The sequence below is a fragment of the Echinops telfairi genome, unplaced genomic scaffold (assembly GCF_000313985.2).
Source record: "Echinops telfairi isolate 266 unplaced genomic scaffold, ASM31398v2 ScPeMD7_41;HRSCAF=154, whole genome shotgun sequence".
NCBI lineage: Eukaryota > Metazoa > Chordata > Mammalia > Afrosoricida > Tenrecidae > Echinops > Echinops telfairi.
The window spans coordinates 1,955,973-1,976,000 of NW_022103939.1; the positions used below are offsets into that span (position 1 = coordinate 1,955,973).

Here is a 20,028-nt window from a genome sequence, read left to right on the forward strand (position 1 = left end):
AAAGTGTTGTCAAAAGGTGATGTCACTTTGAAGACGAAGGTATGCCTGACCCCAGCCATGGTGTTTTCAATCACCTCATAGACGTGTGAAAGTTGGGCATTGAGGAAGGAAGACTGAAGAAAAGCTGATGCATTTGAAGTATGGTGTTGGCGAAGAATACCGAGTGCCAGGAACTGACAAGAGAACAAACAGCTCTATCTTGAAAGTATAAGCAGAATACTCCTGAGAGGCAAGGATAGTGAGCCTTGGTCTCATGTACTTTGGACGTGCCAGAAGAGACCAGGGCCTGGAGAAGGGCATCATGCTGGGTAACGTAGAGGAGCCGTGAGGAAAAGCATGCAGGCCTTCAACAGGATTGATTGACACAGTGGCTGAAATAATGGCTTCAAATCTAACAATTATGAGGGTCGCGTAGGACCTGGTAGTGTTTAGTTCTGTTGCAAGTAGCACCGTTCTGAGTTGGACCTAAATCGTCGGCCCCTAAAATGGCAATAGCAACAGATGAAGGAATGTGTATTACTCTCCAAAGTGAATGCACCCCCAACTCTTAGAGATGTCTGATTTTCAAATTTCTTCACTCTGGATTTATTTGTAGTATATATTATCAAGCATAGGGCTTTGGTATAAGTATCTATTTTTCTCTTAATCATTCTAAAAAGTGTAAAGATTTAAAGAATATGCCTAAACTGGTATACCATTCATTATATTATTATAGTCAGTAGTATTAAATAAATATCTATAATGAATAACAGAAGAATGCATTAAATGCATTAATTTTTAAAGAATCAGAATTTTTATTTTTGCATGTATGATGTAAAGAAGCAGGGGAATGTTAGATACTCCGATCCCAGAAAGGGGTGGGGTAAGCCTACAGAACTGGCTGTCTGAACTGGCAGAGATAGTAAAGCCACAGAAGGAAGAATTATGACTGTAAGTGGTACACTCTCATCTCTTTTCCATTAGCTTCCTATTTACATCCGGGCATGTAGGCTCCCGGGACTATATCGGATCTGTCTCTCTCAAAAGCTGGAAGACTAAAGGCTGAGGAGAGAGCGGGCCCTTACTGGCCAATGAGCAAGACACAGAGACAGTCTCTTACGACTTCTCTTTAACCGTTTAACACAACCAGTGTTATAAAAAGGCATTTAGTGTTCTTGCTGGTAATTAACATTTATATTAACATACATGTAGACACAAATAAATAGAACATCTTATATGCTTCATTTATTTTAAAAGACTATTATATGTATATACATATGATGTGTAAACTAATTTGTTTGCTTGTTTTTAGTTTAGCAATGTGATTTGAATACTAATCCATGCAAGGAAACATCATTCTATCCATTTTTAATTGAGCCTATATTTTTTACTATTGCAGAGCATGTCGTAGTATGAATACTTACCTCTTGGGTTTTTTCAAATTAATAAATCATTTTATTGGGGGCTCTTGCAACTCTTAGAGCAATCCATACATCAATTTCATCAAATTCATTTGCACATATGTTGTCATCATCATTTTCAAAACATTTTCTTTTGATGAGCCCTTGGTATTAGCTCCTCTTTTCACCCACCCTCCCACCTCATGGACCTCTGATAAATTATTATTTTCATATCTTACACCATCCACTATCTTCCTATACCAATGTTTATGTTGTTTGTCCCACTGGGGATGGGCTATAAGTCAATCATTGTAGATGGTTTCCCACCCCCGACCCTCATTCTCCCCTCCCCTTGCCCAGTTTTAGTTTTGTTTTAAAATCTATTTTAAACAATCCTGAAATCAAAGTCCTTTTTGGAATATCAGCCATTGTGTGTAAGTATCAGAGCATGAATGTAGGCTAGTACTAACAATATGAATTTCAGGATTATAGAATATATACTTTCTAAGTCGATGAGTAATACAAAACAGCTGACAAGGACTCTACTGGTTTAGATTCTCACCTATAATATATGAAAATATATGTTCCCATACATTCATCAAAGTGTAGCATTAGCAAGATTTCTATGAATTCATCAAGGTTATGAATACTCCATCTCTCCCTGGGCAGGTTTTAGTGATGAAACTGGCTGACTTGAATGGAGTCACGTGTTCGGCCTTAACTTCCTTAATATTTTCTTTGAAGGAAGAGTTGTATCAACCCCTGGCGAATTTGCTTAGTCTTCACACTGTAGATGATGGGGTTGAGTACAGGAGGGACTAGCAGACAGACATTGGCCAGGAGCAGTCGAACAGCAGGTGCGGCATGCTTCATGAAGCGGTGCACCAGAGCCATACTGATCATGGGAACATAATACACAAGCACTGCACAGATATGTGACACACATGTGTTGAGGGCCTTCCGCCGCCCTTCCCCAGAGGTAATGCCCAACACTGTGTGGAGGATCAACGCATAGGAGACCACAATCAGCAGTGAGTCCAGTCCAAAAGTGGAAGTGACAATGCAGAGCCCTAGAATGCTGTTGGGACGTGTGTTCCCACAGGGCAACTGGATCAGATCTGAGTGCAGACAGTAAGAGTGGGAGAGAGTGTTATGGCCACAGAAAGGCAAACGCTTCAGGAGAAAGGGCAGTGGGAACATAAGCATCACACTCTTCAGTCCAAGGGCAGTACCAGAAGCTGCAATACGGGGCAAGGTCAAGATGGTAGTATACCGCAGTGGATTATAGATGGCCACAAAACGGTCCACAGACATAGCTAGCAGAACTCCTGACTCCATAATAGAAAAAGCATGTATGAAGAACATCTGCAGAAGGCAGGCTTCGAAGTCGATCTCATTGGCACCAAAAAGAAAGATGCCTAGCACAGTGGGCAGTGTTGAAGCAGAAACACCAAGCTCGGCAAAGGCCAACATAGCTAGAAAGAGGTACATAGGCTGGTGGAGAGAGGTGTTTTTCTTGATCACTGTCAAGATCAAACTGTTGCCCACAAGGGCCACCAGATATGTGGAACAAAATGGGAAGATGAACCATGGGTATAGGGCTTCCAGACCAGGGAAACCAGTGAGCAGAAAATATTTGGGGGTGAATTGACTGCTATTGGTCATTTTTTCCCCTTTGTCTGCAGCCTTGGCTTAGGAAGATGCGACCTGGAGAGACATATAAAGGGCAATAGGTTGGAGATGGAGAAGGCCCTGACGTTGTCTTCTGTGATAGTAACCACAAACATTCCTCCTCCCAGTCCATGACTAGTCCCATTTGTTCTTCACTCCTGGATGATAGTGTAGGCTTATGACTTGCAAAGAGGTACACGTAGAGAAAAAGGGAATCTGCTGGGATTATTATTCACAGTCTTCTTAGTCATATCATTATCCTCATTATGGTGAGGATTGAATACATTTCTTCCTAAGTCAGTGTACATCGGGCAGTTCCATTCAATATGTTATTGTTTTGGAGGAAATAATATTAGCAATAACATCATCATCAATACAAAGCATGAACCGTGTTTTTGCATACATTAAAAAAGTCATGCCTTTCTCTCCTCTTCCTTGTACATACATTTATTTTTTTAATAATTGAAGAAAAACTTCGTAGCTTACTAAAAGAAACAATTTTTATTTGCTTGCAATTTTCTTGACTGAAGATATCAACTTTGAATCTTTAGCTCAACCTTATTCTTTTGAGTCTTTTGAAAAGTTCTGTAGGCTCTCTAAGGAATAATTTGATGCTGCTTCTTGGACTACCAGGGACACTGATTTCACACCCATATTAAAAGATATGGTATTTTCTCAGAGACACTGAGGATTAAAAGCAACCAAACCAGAGAGTATTCAAATAAGAAAAGAATAATTGTGTAGACTAGCTAAAGTGTTGAGTATAACATGCCATGCAGTCAGAAGGAAGCAGATACAGTTTGAGAAAGAAGTTTCCTGTCCATAAGATAGAGTCCAACCACCACCACCACCCTGCCAATAAAAAACAAACAAACCCAACTCACTACCAGTGAGTCAATTCTGACTCATAGTGACCCTATATGACAGGGTAGAACTTTCCTTGCAGATTTCTGAGACTGTAACTCTTTATGAGAGCAGAAAATCTTGTTTTCTCCTGCATATGGCTGGTGGTTTCAAACTGCTGACCATGTGGTTAGCAGCCCAATGTCTAGCCAGTACAGAACCAGGGTTCCTTAATAGAGGCTATAGGAATGGAAAGTGACCTGTGATCCAGCACAAGCTTTGGGTTTGTCATCTTCAGTGTCCTTTGAGTGGCATGCTGGTCCCTGGCATACAAGATGATGTGGCAGAGAGAAAGTTACTGGCCTCTGAGCATGGTCCATCAATTAATGCTAATAAGAGAAAAAGTTTTTTTTTTATTCCTGGCACCATTGTTTAATGTGAAAGAAAATTTCTTTTTATCCAATAGATGTGTCCTCTTTGAATCACACAATTTGTGTTACTTGTGAAATTGCACTGAGAAAATTTAACTGTTAAATTTCTGTGTAAACCCTGACACATCTTGACACACCTTTCCCTTCCTGCTTCTTTTATTTTTCTCTTCCTTTATTTTCCTGCCCTCCCTCTTTCTCACTTTGCTTTTTCCTTAGCATTTGAGTACACAATTTATGCTATAACACATATTATATATGTAATATGTTACCATCCATTACATGTTATAATACAAATTATATGTAATAACCAACATAATCATACCTTCCTTATTCTATAACAACACCTCAGAAGCCCACTCATCTGGGTGGCCTTCTTCAGTCATCCCTGCTACTAGTCCTGTTCTGCAGAAGCTTACCACACCATTGGTTTTAATCTTGCCCTTGCCTTCCTATACTGCAAGTTAGTTGTTTATCAGACAACTGTAGGCTTTTCGAGGAAAGATCTGCAGCCTGCAACTCACCTGGCTTCAATAGACATGAAAGGAGAAAGAGAAGGAAGGTTATAGGAAGGCAGCCTAACATTAAAGAACATTGACTTTCTTCCAGGTTGGGTGTTTGGTAGAGAAAGAACTTGATCTTCTAATATCAAAAGAGAGCTTCTTCGAGGAAAGAAAGATCGAGTGTTGTCTTTATTGTGCCTTCTACATGAGGAGCTATTTCTGTCAAAAGTGGTGCTTGTGAGTGAGGTGTGGTAATTATTAATTGGCAATTATTAGGAGGAAAGGTTAAAGCCTGGAGTTTTTTTGAGCACAGAAAGAATAAGAAGAAAAGGAAATAGTGTGGATTGATTTGGTAATATGTATCAGACATGCTGGAAGTGTGTCTTGTACATATTATTATAATGTATGTTATCTGGTTGATCTTCAAAATCCCCAGATCTAATCTCATCAATTCACAACTTGGGAGCCTTAGAAATGCACACTTCTCTTGTCAAAGTCAAACAACTGCTTTGTTGCAAAACCAAAGTTCAAGTTGAGAGATAAAGGGAAGCTGAACAAAAGCCATATGAGTAACCAATGATAATGTTTGACAGGCAGAATGGCGGTGGGGTTGGATCAGCCAGAGGCAGAAATGAGAGGAGAGTGAAAGACATGGGGCATCAGAGGGGTTGCATTTAGGAATGACCAGGCATTGAAGGTTAGAGAGATGCCCTTGTGGGGCAGAGCAGACAAGCCCTGTCACATATGAATAACCTCTGCTTTGGTAAGCGAGGCAGAGGAGAAGAGGGTAAACAGACATAAGAAGGAAGGAGGACAGGTTTAAAAATAGGTACAGGCATTACTTAAGTGTCCAATTGAAAAAGGACTGGATTGAGTGTAAAATGGAGAGTTTCCTACTAAGTTTTCCTGAATTGACAAAAAGGAACTGGATATAGACAAGTCTCAAATGTCCTTCTGCTAGGATGAGGCCTTCTGGACAATGGTCTGTATCCTTAAGGAGAAGAGTCTTGTATGACATGCTGGAGCGGGGAGGAAACATGGTAGAAATCCCGCACCTCAGAATGAAACCCCGGGTTCATCTCACCTGAACACATATTCTAGCCTCTTGGTCTCGTAGCCTGATTTTCCAGGGCAAAAGACCTGTCCTCTGAGGAACCCACCTGATGCTCAATGTAGTTGGTCTCAGGCCCGGTCTCCAACTCACTGGCTGGACACTGGGGATGATTGGGCTTCTAATTTATGATGGCTCCAGAAGCAGTCCCTCTCCTTCCCCATAATTTCTGGCCACAATTCCCTGGTGAATTCTGGCAATCATCCCTGGAAGAATAAGATTGTTCCCAGAGGAATAAGTGAACCAAGAACAGAGAACTCCAGGAGTTACAGGGCTGTCGTAAGAAAAGCTTTAAGGACAGCTGTGTCAAATTCAGTGCCTTCCCCACCATGACAGGCACTGGCCCAAGAGGCTGCCCTAGACACACTGTAACTCTAGGCCCTGTTTTGCTGTCCTGAAACTCAGGGATAAATTTTATTACAGACACCAAGAAAAAAAAGAAAAGAAGAAAAAAAAAGTTTTAGGAAAATATGGAGCCAGACAATGTGTGTGTGTGTGTGTGTGTGTGTATGGATTTTTGTATAAATACATACATATATGTGTGTATGTGTACATATAGCTATATGCATGTTTGCATGTGCAGCTGTATGCGCAGTTATATCCCTAAATATAATCCTTCATTTGGGACTGTGTTTGCAAGATTGCATGAATACATTAACATATACAATTTCCCATATATACATGAACGGGTTGAGTATGAATACATTATGTCTAGTATGTTCAAGCACACTATATTTCTTTGTACACATACACATTTGTATAATATGAAGGTAAGTAAAAAATATTACAAAAATAATAGAAACTTTTATTAACGAAAAATTCTAAATGTGAAGCTATTTTTTCTCAAACTATTATCCAGCTAGATCTATGCTGAAGGCAGTGTTTCCATCTCTGAAAACTTCCTTGATAAATTCTTTGATCTTTGATTTATACCACATGTCATCAAACTTCTCAAATTATGCTCCTCTTAATGTTCTTTGAGTTTTAGGAACAAAAAGAAGACTAAAGGGGAACAAAAACCCCTCAGGAACAAGGGAATAACAAGAGATCTAAAAGTGATGATGAGGGTGTAGAATGCCAGGTAAGGTTTCAAGTGCAATGTATCTGAGACAAATTACTGAGAGCCATATGGAGGGTTAGCATGATAATGGGACAGGAGGAAGATGAAAGGAAAAAGAGGAAAAAACTAGGAGGCAAAAGCTATATATAGAGGTATAGGCATGTATATATGTAAATATATTAATTTATAATGATAGGGATATAGGTCGACGTACATATATTTATATGTTAAGTATTAACATAGCAGACAGACTATGGGCCTCTACTCAAGGCCTCCCTAAACACTTCATCTGACCAGCTGTCCCTTCATTTTCTTCTTCCACTAGATGCCATTGTTATAAGAAGATTTTTGGATTGATCCTCAGTTCTCCTTTCTGGTTTCCCTCCTTTCCCCAGACAAACAGTGAGACTCTCTTTCCTACTAGATAGCTCCTCATTCAGCAATTATGTAGAGAGTGCAAATTTGGGCCAGATCTTTGGATCCAAAGATTAATAAGACAGGAACTCTGACTTTGACAAAACTCACCATCTTTTGAAGAAGTACTTTTACTCTCCTAGAAAAGGTAAAAGAGACATTTTCAGATATATAAGGGCAAAAACAAAAACAAAAATCCTCAAGCCCTTCTCACTTCTATTTAACTCCCTCTCTCGCTAAAAATAACTGTTTTTCTGATGTAGTCATTTCTCGATCTGAGATGACTTTTAATGCTTTTCTTCCCTACTCACAAACATCTTATATTGTGATAGGCCATGCTGAAAACATCCCAAAATAGCTACCATGCAAAAATACACATTTACAACTTTGTTTTGGTCAATTTTATATATTTATTTGAGACTTGTTAATAGTGTGTCATGATAACATATAGTATTACATAGCTGTATTAGAATTTACTTGTGTATTTGCTACTAAGGAACCCTGGTGGTGTAGTGGGTTACACATCGGGATGCTAACCTCAAGGTCGATAGTTCAAATCCACCAGCTGCTCTGTGGAAGAAAGAGGAGACTTTTACCCTCAGGAAGCATTACCGTCTCAGTGAATTGCTACACCAAAGAATGGGTGTGTCTTCCATTTCTAACAGGTATCCCCAAACAGATTTTCATGGGTTGTTCTCATCTACATTGGCCACTTGATAACAACGCATTGCTCCACATCCTGACCAGCATGGGGTATTTTCAGATTATTTTTCATCTTTGCTAATGTTACTGATGAAATATGGCATCTATATTATATATTTGTTGTTTTCCTAATTTCTATGGAACATACAAATACATAAGAAAGCAATATTTCCCTCGATGATAGATATGTTTTCAGGTGTTAGTTGGCACTTTAATTTTCCTATTCCGGATATGGTTGGTTTATAACTTTGCTCAATTTCTTTTTGAATAATATGGCCTGTCCTTATTGACTTTTAGCTCTTCTTTCTGTATTCTGGGCATTCATTCTTAGATGTTTACGTGCAATTCACATATAATTTTCAAGTTTGTGGTTTGTAATTTTTCTTCTCACTTCTCTTTGTGTGTTTTTATTCCTATATTTTCTTTGAAAAGTTGATTTTTTTTGAAAAAACACTTATGTTCTCACTCTGAATTAATTTATTTTTGTATATTCTATAAGGGCCAGATTGTATTTTCTATATGTATAACAAACAACCATTTATTTAAAAATTCAACCTTCTCCATGGGAGGAAGGAGGGAGTACTAGAACAGATTGCGATTGCATAAATCATCTTAAAGGTGATTTAACTCTTGGGGAGGAAAAATGCTCTAAAATTGATATTGGGATGATTGTACAGCTCCCTGTGATATGATCGAATGATTGAATTATATGAAATATATATTACTTGACAAAAAAGGTTGAAAATAAATTAAACCTTATCTGACAACTTTTAAGGTTACCTACTTTAGATAACATGTCTGTGGGTTATTTTTTAAATTTTATTTTGTTATGCTTATTTGTTAATTTAACTCAGCACAAATAATATTCTGCTCAAATTGTTACAGCATTAAAAGTATCTTTGAATTTTCTAGTAGGTATCCACATACTTTGGTTTACTATCCAGTTGCCTTGGCTTGCTTTGGCTCTTTGCTTGGTATAAGAATTTTTACATCTCCAATCAAGTTCTATAGTATAGTTGGCTGGAATTTTGCTTATAATTGAATTTATTCATAGATTAATGTTAAAAGAGTTAATAGGTGTATACCTCAATTACTGCCATCCAGTCAATTCTGTACTCTGTGAGTTTTTGAGACTGTAAATCATTTTGAGAGTCGAAAGCCTAATCTCTCTCTCAAGAAGCTCAATCCACCACGGAGACGCTAGCATATATGCATATACTTGTATTCATTTTAGCTGAAATTTTATATTTAGAAGATATCCCTCTGCACGTATGTTTTCATGGTTTTTGTTGCCGTAATATCATGATATAAAGTTCTATATTGTATGAAGTTAATTGTTTGTAAATACTTTATTGTGTTTTAGGTGAAAAATTCATGCAGAAAATGTTTCTCATTCAATAATTCATACACAAATTCCTCTGTGAATTTTGTTTTAATCCCTGCCATTTCTCAGCATATTCACCATTTGCAGCCTGGGCTCCCTGGTTTCTTTCACTCATCCAGTTTCACCATCTGCTTTTGCCTTGTTGTCTTCGGTTTCAGGTAACTGTTGCCCTTCGCTCTTGTATAGCTGATCATTGTAAGTAATAAAAGCCTCATAAGTATTATTGCTTATTTTATTGGACAGGAAGGTGGTCTCCAGGAGAGAGTTCAGGTTCAAGGCTGTCAGGGGTTCTTCCAGTCTACTAAGACAAGTAAGACTTATCATTTAACAAATTATATCTTTGATTTACAGTTTCCTCTCCCATTGGAACTAGAATCTTTTATTATGTTCCTGGTTGGAAAAGTCGGTAGCTAGGTACCATGTAGTTCTTCTGTTCTCAGGCTAAAGCAGGCTGTGCTTCACATTGGGAAATTAGTCCTCTGTACTAAATGCTTTCTTGAATCTTTGTTATTTCATGGGTTGGTTTTTTTTTTTACATTTTTCATTGCTCTGGAAATGAAAGGTCTATGGTTGTATATTAACTACTTTTTCAAGCTTTAAGATTCCAAATATTACTCACCAATTGCGGGATGCTGAGATAGTTAAGGTTTATTGTGCCCACCTGGCTGATAAACACATGTGGGATTAATTGAAGTGCGGAGAGATAAATGGCTCGGTGAGGCTCGCTTTTCTAGTTCTCAGGTCTCTTACTCTCTGATGGTCGGACCAGGGTGGAGCTGCCTTAGCCAGTTCCCTGCTTCAGCTGGCAAGGCTCACTTCCTGTGAAATATTCCTGAGGAGAAGCCACATGGACCTACCGTGATGCAGCCCTGTGTGCTGGGGAAACTGCATGGAGACCCCTGCCAGCATTGAGATGCTTACGTGCTCACTGATTCGGCCTTCCTCCTGCAGCCGGCATCATTGCATGTATTTTGTGAGATAGAGGAGGACTTTGTAGATTGGTGACACACATAGGGGCTAATGTTGGACTTGTGGGCTTGGACAGCACTGAATTGGGATGCCTTCTTAATGTACACTTACCCTTTGTATAAAACTCTTATATACATATGAGTTTCTGTGGATGTGTTTCCCTAGTTTATCCAGACTAACATAGATGCAGAACATTATCTTTATGAATTATGCTGGTTAGCCTCAATGTCCCCTGAGACTATATAGTCTTTAACCTTCAAATTCAGTAGCTCAGTCCCATGAAGTGTTTGGATATGTCTAAAAAGCTTTCAGAATTATAGTCCCATGTTCTCTGTTACAAAGATGGATAAACTTGCATAATATATAAATATGTATGTAGAAATGTCCATACTTATACCTATATAAGCAGCAGATGGACTGCTGACGACCGTCTCTACCCATTTAGCATAAATATCTACATATGGATACCTCATCCACTCAAAATTATTGTTTCTTATTACTGTTGTTGCAGGTACAGTTTATTCTTAGTGTCTCATGGTTTTGCTTCATCATTCAACTGTTATTTCATATTCTTAACAGTAAACATTATCTTACAGGTCCTATTTGGATTAAGGTATTTATTTGCATCAAGCTCCAAGTGTTATGAAGGAGAAAGGATTCCCAGATTCCCATAGCCCAGAAATTAAGAGATAAGGGCTCAGAATCTGACTCTGGGAGCTTATAATTGTGCCCTATTTTAACTCCACTGAGAAGTTTCTTTGTGGTACAGAGGTCTCCTTTGTTTCTTTAGCAAAAGGTGAACTGGCACAGAGTGATGAGAACACCAGGTATGAGTGGTAAAAGTGTTTTACCCTTTCTCTGAAACAATTATATCCACACATTATTGAAATATAGGCCAGTATATACTACTATTTTTTATTAATCATTTTTAGGGGCTTTTACAGTTATTATAAGAGTCCATAATTCAATTAGATCAAGCAAAATTGTACAATTGCTACCACCATCAGTTTCAAAACATTTTATTTCTTCTTGAACTCTTTGATATCAACTCCCCTTTATTCCCTCCCTCTTCCACCCTACCTCCCAGGAATGGTGTAAGATACAACAACAACTGTATATATATATATATATATATATATATATATATATATATACATTCACCTGGAATTCTGGTAATTCTCCCCGAGTGGGGTTGTACAGTTATCATTGCTATTATCTCCCCCTGACCCCTACCACACTCTCTTCCTGTACCCTCAGGGAATCGTTACTCCTGTTACTGTTTCTGAAGGGTTATCTATCTTGTCTTTCATGCATCAAATGAACATATGCAGGTCTAACAAGATTAATGAGATAAAACAAAACCCATAATACATCTTCTTAGGCCAATATCTACTCTTGATCACCACCACTGCTACCCCTTCTCTTGTTTTGTCCATGCACACAGAAATAAAGCACAAATATGTATCAGTTAGAGAGATATCAGCCTTTTGTGGACTACCCTATTGAATCTTCTGAGATTATGTGTTGATTAAAGAAATAAATTAAGAGACCTGGGTTGCTGGGCCATAGAATCAAGAAACTCTTGTCATGTGTAGTCACAGAGGACCTCTGAATCTTCAAGATTCCAAGGTAGTAAACAGTGTTGAATTAATTAGTCAAAATTGATGTGCTTTTTGTTGACTTTGGATTAGAGGGATGTGGTGGTTTACACACATGACTTCTCAGTATTTTAACCTAAGGTGGAGTTAAGAGGGGAGCCAAGAGGACCTGAGTGAATCAAAATATGAAAATAATGAAGAAACTCCTCTTGGGCTTCTTAGACAGGAAAAGGGCATCTTCTCCAGGCAAGAAAAATTATCCTTCATTTTAGAACTTAGTTTATTAATATATTCATGAAATCATTTAATATTTATTTATTGCGTATCTCATGTGTCAATCACTAGTCTGAGGACTTTATTTTAGTGACATAGTCTGTAAAACAAAAACAAAGAAACAACACCCCCCACCCCAAAACAAAGAAACGTTACATAACATACAGCAAATACTACAACGAGGAGTGCAGTTGGGAGCAGATACATAATCTAATGTGGTATTAAAAAGCAGGCTTTTCAGTGAAAATGTCTTTGATGAAGTTACCTTAATGCTAAGACTTCAGGATGAATTGGATCCAGGAAGGTGTAAAGGCAAGTTGAACCCTGATCTCTAGTTTCCAAATCTCTTGATGTACAAGATTTTGATTTAAGTATGCTTTGTGGCGGTTTCCTTGGTTCAACCATTGTCAGATGTCATGTCCTTGTTCAATCTATCATAAGTAAAGCATTGACTCCAGTTTAATATTATACTAGGAATCCAAGAATCCATAGGCAAAGTGAAATTAGGGAGAAGAGGTAATAGGAAGGTCATGCATGTCTAGAATAATATATGCCAGCAAAACCTCAGAAAAATTCGAAGAGTTTTCCTTGAGCCGCCAGTTGAATGAATCAGAAGTCCTTAGGATAGAGGCTTTTCCAGGAGAGGAAGGTAAGAGAAAATAGTTGGCCAGCTAGCACCAAGCAGCCATGAACAGAGGTACATTTCCTGAGATGGGTTAGAGTAATTGATATGGATGCACTCTGTTTAAACTCTATTCTGCATGGTTTTAATTTATTATTCTGTTGGATTTTTAAAAAGTGAATGGTATGATTTTATAATTTTGTGATAATGATGTCAACAGAGTATTTTTCTAGGAATTTTTAATGATACTAAGTCCCAGAAATGATGGAGGCATTATGATTTAGACAAACACTCTTAAGCACTTAGCAATCCTATGTCATAATTCAAGAAAGAACTTAAGTTATACACAATTTGGGATAGTGAGGAAAATCTTGGGGCATATGCACAAGTTTCATAATTTACAAAGTGATAAACTCTTGGTCTTCTTTAGGGCACCTACCATAATTTTTAGTCCCAGGACACAGCATTGCCCTTTCTAAGGTGTAGGTATTTAAGGATGGCACGGCGGATCTCCTTGGTCTTAATACTGTATATGATTGGATTGAGCATAGGAGGCACAAAGAGGTAGACATTGGCCATAAGGAGGTGGATAACAGGTGGAGCATGCTTCCCAAAACGGTGCACCAGGGACAGTCCCATCATGGGCACAAAGAATACCAGCACTGCACACAGGTGTGAGGTACATGTTTGGAAAGCTCGAAGCTGCTCCTCTCGAGAGGCCAGTCCTGCCACTGTGCTCAGGATAAATGCATAGGACAGTGCAATGAGTACCAGGTCCATCATTACAGTGAACACCACCAGTGTGAGCCCATACAGATTGTTGAACGTCGTGTCTGTGCAAGCTAGATGTATTACTTCTTGATGTAAGCAATATGAGTGGGAGAGTACTCGAGAGCCACAGTAGGGAAACGCTTCCAGCAGGAGGACAATAGGGATAAGGGCCACAGGGCCTCGGAGTATGATGACCAGACCAACTCTAACCACTCGCTTCCCTGTGATTATGACTGAATATCTTAATGGATGGCAGATGGCCACAAAACGGTCAAAGGACATGACGAGGAGCACTGAAGATTCCATGAAAGAAAATGAGTGAATGCAGAACATCTGGATTTGGCAGGCTTTGAAGTAGATTCCATGGTATTTGAACCAAAATATGCACATAGTGGTGGGCAAGGTAGACACAGATAGTCCCAGGTCAGTGAGGGCCAGCAAGGACAGAAGATAATACATGGGTGTGTGTAGATGAGGGTTGGTCTTAATAATGATCAGAATGAAACAGTTGCCTGAGATAGCCACGAGGTACATAAAGAAAAAGGGGATGAAAACCCACTGTTCAATGGCTTCGAATCCAGGCAAACCAGTAAGATAGAACATAGGACTAAACCAAGTGGCGTTGTACAGGTACATGGACTGATGACTGAATGGATATTGGTCTGACATTGTTTAGGGACTGAGCTGAAAATAAATGGATATTTCTGGTTACTTATTATTCAGTTTAATTAGCAATTACAACATCATAAACAACATCACAATCGTCCTCATCTTTCATATCATTTGTTCCACTATTCTCAATTATTCCACCATAATTATAGAATATATACTTTTTCTATATTTCTGTTCCTTCACAGTCCCCATTGCTGAGTTCTCTTCTTTGCTCAAACATTACTATAACTACTCTCATTCTGAGCTATTTTCTGGCTTTATGCTATATATTTCCCCCCAAGATATGTCACCCATTTCCATGATTTTATTTACCATCTATGGCTGGAAAATGGCATAACTATAATTACAACACTTTCTATTTCTTCTTTCTGATTCAGAGATGGGTACATGTAACAGTATGCTGAACAACTGCATTTATAAGCTTCAGAGTTATCTGAGAAACACATCAGAACTTTAGTTTATTACCTCTTTCTCAACAGCCTTCTCTTTCTGTATTTTCATAATCTCTCTTGTCATAGTGGGTTATACATTGGGCTGCTACCCACAGGTCAGCAGTTTGAAACCACCAGTCGCTCTGTGGGAAAAGATGAAGTTTACTTTCTACTCCTATAGTGACAGTCTCAGAGACCAACAGAAGCAGTTCTGCCTTGATCACTATGAATTGGAATAGATGCCATGGCAGTGAGTTTTGGTATAGGGTAAAAGAAATTAAATTTCATAATTTTCTCCTCTAAAAACACTTCTGTCCTGTATCCAGTCAATAAATTTCCAAGGCTTAGGATTCCATCTACTAACTGCTTCTATCTTCTCATCATCTTCACTGATTCTGTTGTAATTGAGCTAACTGAATCTCTTCCTAGATCTTTGACACAGCTTCTAATTATACTTTTAATTTGTTAACTACTCTGTAACAGCAGAGGCATTTCTAAAACCAAACATGACATGAAGTAAAATGGTTTAAAGTGACATGCAAATTTCTGTCAGATCTTAGCCTTCTTTTTATTCTCTATTTTAATCTAGCCTCGTTATCTTCTTCATATTTTGTGCCAACCTATTAAGTAGTTCTTCAGTTTCTCTATTGTTGATTATCACACCCCACAACTTGCATTTTAATTCTTCCTGGAACATATTTCTCTTATTCTTTTCTACCCAACCCCTATTCATTCACCTGTTTCATGTTAGATATCATGCCTCTTTTAGCTTAGACATTTTCTTCTTCAGCAAGTGTTATTGAATTCCTCAAGTTTAGATTGGCTATATTAGGGAATATTACTATTGCATGCTATGCATTTTACTATCACAGCATTTCTCACAGAATGTCATTTTTTTAGTATCTGCTTTAAAATATACAACACTTATAAAAATATATATATATATATATACAACACTTTAAAAAAATATATATATATATACAACACTTGTGAATAGAAAGTATGTCTTTCACGTTTGCTTGCTTTATTTTAATGATAAAGATTGACTTAGTGGTCAATGTCACTTCATGGTCAATGTCACACATTAAAAAAAATGTGTGACTAACGGAAGATGTACTTACCCTTTTGACCTGTTGTATGTGGACTCTTGGGTTGAGCCGTCTGCTTGCTGACTTCACGGTGGTAAAAAGTGCATAGGAGGGATATGGTTGGAATAAGTAGTTTTAGAAATACAATGACAGAGCTGGGGTTCTTACTTATGAAAAGGATGTTCTATGGAATTTCTCTGGAAATGAGAAAATAAGAAAGAAGCAGAGCATTTCATTTATTAAGCACAATCTTAATTACAATATTATGACAATATAACAGCAGAGGAAATATACAACCTGAAAGAAAGATTATGGATTTTCAGTCAGTGCTTAGCTCTTCATTTTATGTATTTGTATGTATAATTATATGTATAATTATTATTTGTTTTGATTTAATATTTGCCAAGCTTTTTAATGAATATTTGATGGTGCCCTCTGATATTATTTTTGCCCTCTGGTTTTTATAAGTAGAAAAAATTCAAATAAGCTATGCTTAAGCAAAAATACTTGAACAAGACACCTCATTTTCACAATTTTCACACTCCTTTGCAAATATTCCTTTTATAAGTAGAGGGGAAGATTGTTAAAAAGGGGAAAGGAATACCCTGGATATTTCCTAAGTCACAGGGATTCATTTATTATTAAAATAATAAAATGTTGATTGAGAGCATATAACCTGACTACAGAAAGTTTAGACATAGAATGACATTAAAATATTACTATTATTAAATATCAGCAGTAACACTTGCTACCACTTTAGGATATCTATTACATATAAGTTATCATATGTGGAAAAATAAATGGAGTTAGAAATTTCTAAAAAAAAAAAAAAAAGAAATTTCTGTGAGTATGGGTGTTATCACTACTCTGATATGGGAGACCAGAGAAATCATCCAAACTGTGTGAGCTATGAACACTAGATAAGAATTAAGTATGCGATGGGTTTTTCCAGGAAAAGGTGTGGCATAGCATGGCCTTAAAAGATGTAGATGTTTCAAAATGCATTTAACCACAATAAAGTTTGCTAATACTAAAATGTAAAATCTAATATTGGGGTGAGGTAGTAAAGTAGGCAGGAACAAGACTATCAATAGCTTATAAAAAAAGTCAGATATTATGTACATTTTAAAGACTGTATTTTAAGGCCAGTGTGACATTGTCATAATTTTATATAGTACTTTGTTAGCCATATGAACAAATACCTTATACTCTGTACTGAAGACAGATATTCTTTTTATCTTTGGAACTAGATGAGGATATTCACTAGCTTTTCCCAGAGGTATACAATACGGTTTAATGAATAACTTGCTACTTAATCAGAAACTTACAAATTTTTTTATTAATATACTTAGTAGCATATATATAATGGAATAATAACTGAGGGGCTATTCTCAAGCAGTAGTCAGTTAAAAATTAAACAAAACAAGCCCCAAACTCTTAATTCTTTTTGCTTCTTTATTTCCATAAATGATATGATTTGTTGAGCCATATAAAAAACGACCTTCTTTGTATGTTGACTAAAATTATGTTAAACATTTTAATCATTTTTATCCACTCTAAATCTGCTGAGTGCCTATTCTTTGTGGGGGTGAGGGACAAAAACAAAAATCTGTGTGGGTTGTCTCTGATACAGGTAAATATGATATATTTTTGCTTGCATAAAGTTTTAAAAGTTAGTAGAGAACAAGAGCTTTCAAAACAGAATGGAAACAGAATTGATCCGAAAGGCTTCCCAGGGTGGGTCCGTGGTTGGAGGAGAGCAACTCGGGCACAATCCTTGATCTCATCTGGGTTCCTTTGGATAATGTTGGCATTGTGTGACTATAGAATGAAGCAAATGTGGCGGTGTGATGGCTGGTGAAGTGGAAGCATCAAAATATATGAGTAAGTCATTTAGGCCCTGTATTTGAATATATAAGAATCATTATTAAATCTAGCAATGCAAAAGTGTGCAGTCGGGTCGAGACTAGGATGAGAGAGTGTGAGAGGGAGAGGCAGAGGGAGAAAGTATCTCTTTGCACCTGGTTCAGTAGGAATAATCAAACATGACTGAGCTCAATGCCTTACCATAAGGAACACCAGTGGACATACTCTCTCAGCGTGTCACAAGGAGAATGTGAAAAAGCCCCTAGGAAAGATACAGGGGTAGATTTAAACCTGCCTGCTTTTTTTTAGATACACGGGTAAAGTTATACGTGATCGGCTTTCTATCCAGAATTGGAAACTAGCCCACTAAGAGGTTTGGCTGTGTAAGAAATGGATGATTCCAGCAGGACAGAATCAGCATTATCAATATGCATGCCATGGCTTCCCAATATGACGGCCAAGGGGAGATTTCACCCCAAGAATGGAGTTAAATTCAGAACAGACCCCTTGCCCTGTCCCCCTCCTTTCCATCCTATCCCCCTACCCACTCAAAGCAAGAAAATGCATCTTGTCTCCCAGTACCAAACTATTGGTTTTTGTTCACTTGTTCTCTGTATTTCCCACTAGCTCTGAAAACTGCCAAGAATGAAGATTCTCTCTCTCTACACACACACACCCTGAACCTATCCCAGGGAGCTGGTGGTGGAGTGGCTACTGATTGGGCTGTCATCCCAAATGTTGGCAGTTTGAAACTACCAGGTGCTCCATGGGAGACAGAAAGGCTACTCCAGTAAAGAGTTAGCATCTTGCAAACCCACAGTGACAGTTCTACTCTGTCCTCTAAGGTCACTAGGGGTCAGAATTTACTTGAAGGCAGTGAATTTGTTTTGTTTCATTTTAGTGGAGATGGTTGATGGTTTTTTCCCTCTTCTTTCACGGGGTTTCAGAAGATTATCTCACAAGACACACATTCTGCTTTGGGGTCTTCAGTTTAGTTGTAGTGACTAATATTAATTGACCCAACTCTGTAAGCGAGTTAATTTTTCACATAATTATTAGCGTTCCTCATCATAGTTTCAACCTTATTGAGTATTTACATGTTCGGCATTGAGAATGCTTGATGAGTAAAACATGTCCTAAATCTTTAAGGATCTGACATGGTCTTGGAGAAACAGAGATGTAGACATTTGCAACTGAGTGGGGGAAATGCAAAGATAAGATGCTGTTTAAGAAATTAAGTCAGGGACACCCACCTAACAGATACTTGTGAAGTAGTGTCTTAGCTTGGGAAAAAGAAAGGGATATATACATTCTTCTAAGCATTCTGGGAGCCAAGGGGCCATTTCTAATGATGATGCTCTATGGCATGAAGAAACAGAAGTTCATGGGATATTGAGAATCAGAGTCATATCACTTGGTTAACTATCATCCCTGTAACATCAAACATGCTATTCATCCTCTCCCAGCTTCACCTCCTCCAACAAAATATGTTTACGTTAATGCATGATGAAGACAACATAAAGGAAGGGAGATGAAGCTGTCTATTTCTGTAAAGATTTATGGTTTCAGAGACCCAATGGAGCACTTCTACTTTGTCCTATAGGGTTATTTTGAATTGGAATAAACTCCACAGTAGTGGGATGAATGAGAACCCAATGTTTGAAAGAATCATGAAGCAAAAACTCCTGAAAAAAATTAAAAAATAATGATTTTCCTGAATTGACATAAACCATTGCACATTTACTTTATCAGCATGCCCAGAACTCGGTGGGATGGTTCTGACAGGAAGTCTTGGCCTTACAAATGAGGAAGGCTCTGGGCTAATGTGCTGCTGATAAGGGGCGGTATGAGTACTATGTATCTATGAAACATGTTATCATACATCTAACACATTATTTCCTTCTATATTTGAGGCTTTACTTTGTAACTGACCTCCAAATAATAATAGACTGTTCATGAGGAGCTTGGATCACTCATATTTTATGTTGGAAGAGTTTCCAAGTTTGATCCAGGCCCTTCTGACTCAGACAGCAGGGCGTGACTGATGGGGCATAACTCATGACTATGTGACCCTCAGTGCTGTCCAGCAAGGATACACCCAGGCAAGCCCCTCAGGGAGACTGCTACCCTGTTTTTAATTGCCAAGGGGGCACTGTGTAATTGGTTTTTTGTTTTGTTTTGCTGAAAAGGAGTAGTAGGCCAAATCAGTTTGGGGACCTATGCTGTAACTCTCTAATTTTAGC

General features: G+C 38.0%; 2 protein-coding genes and 1 non-coding gene across 3 annotated transcripts; 1 reads left to right on the forward strand and 2 right to left on the reverse strand.

The window, feature by feature from the left end:
• Positions 1–2,105: 2,105 nt before the first annotated feature.
• LOC101642331 (olfactory receptor 51I1-like) lies at positions 2,106–3,044 on the reverse strand. Its single transcript, XM_004717035.1, has one exon. The coding sequence runs from the start codon at positions 3,042–3,044 to the stop codon at positions 2,106–2,108; it is 939 nt and encodes a 312-aa protein (XP_004717092.1).
• Positions 3,045–6,230: 3,186 nt separating this feature from the next.
• Positions 6,231–6,364, forward strand: LOC115869721. The gene has a single exon (XR_004046344.1). It is a non-coding gene; the product is annotated as a small nucleolar RNA SNORA5 (small nucleolar RNA).
• A 7,040-nt stretch (positions 6,365–13,404) lies between these two features.
• Positions 13,405–14,397, reverse strand: LOC101656043 (olfactory receptor 51M1). The gene has a single exon (XM_004717077.1). The coding sequence runs from the start codon at positions 14,395–14,397 to the stop codon at positions 13,405–13,407; it is 993 nt and encodes a 330-aa protein (XP_004717134.1).
• Between the last annotated feature and the right edge of the window lie 5,631 nt (positions 14,398–20,028).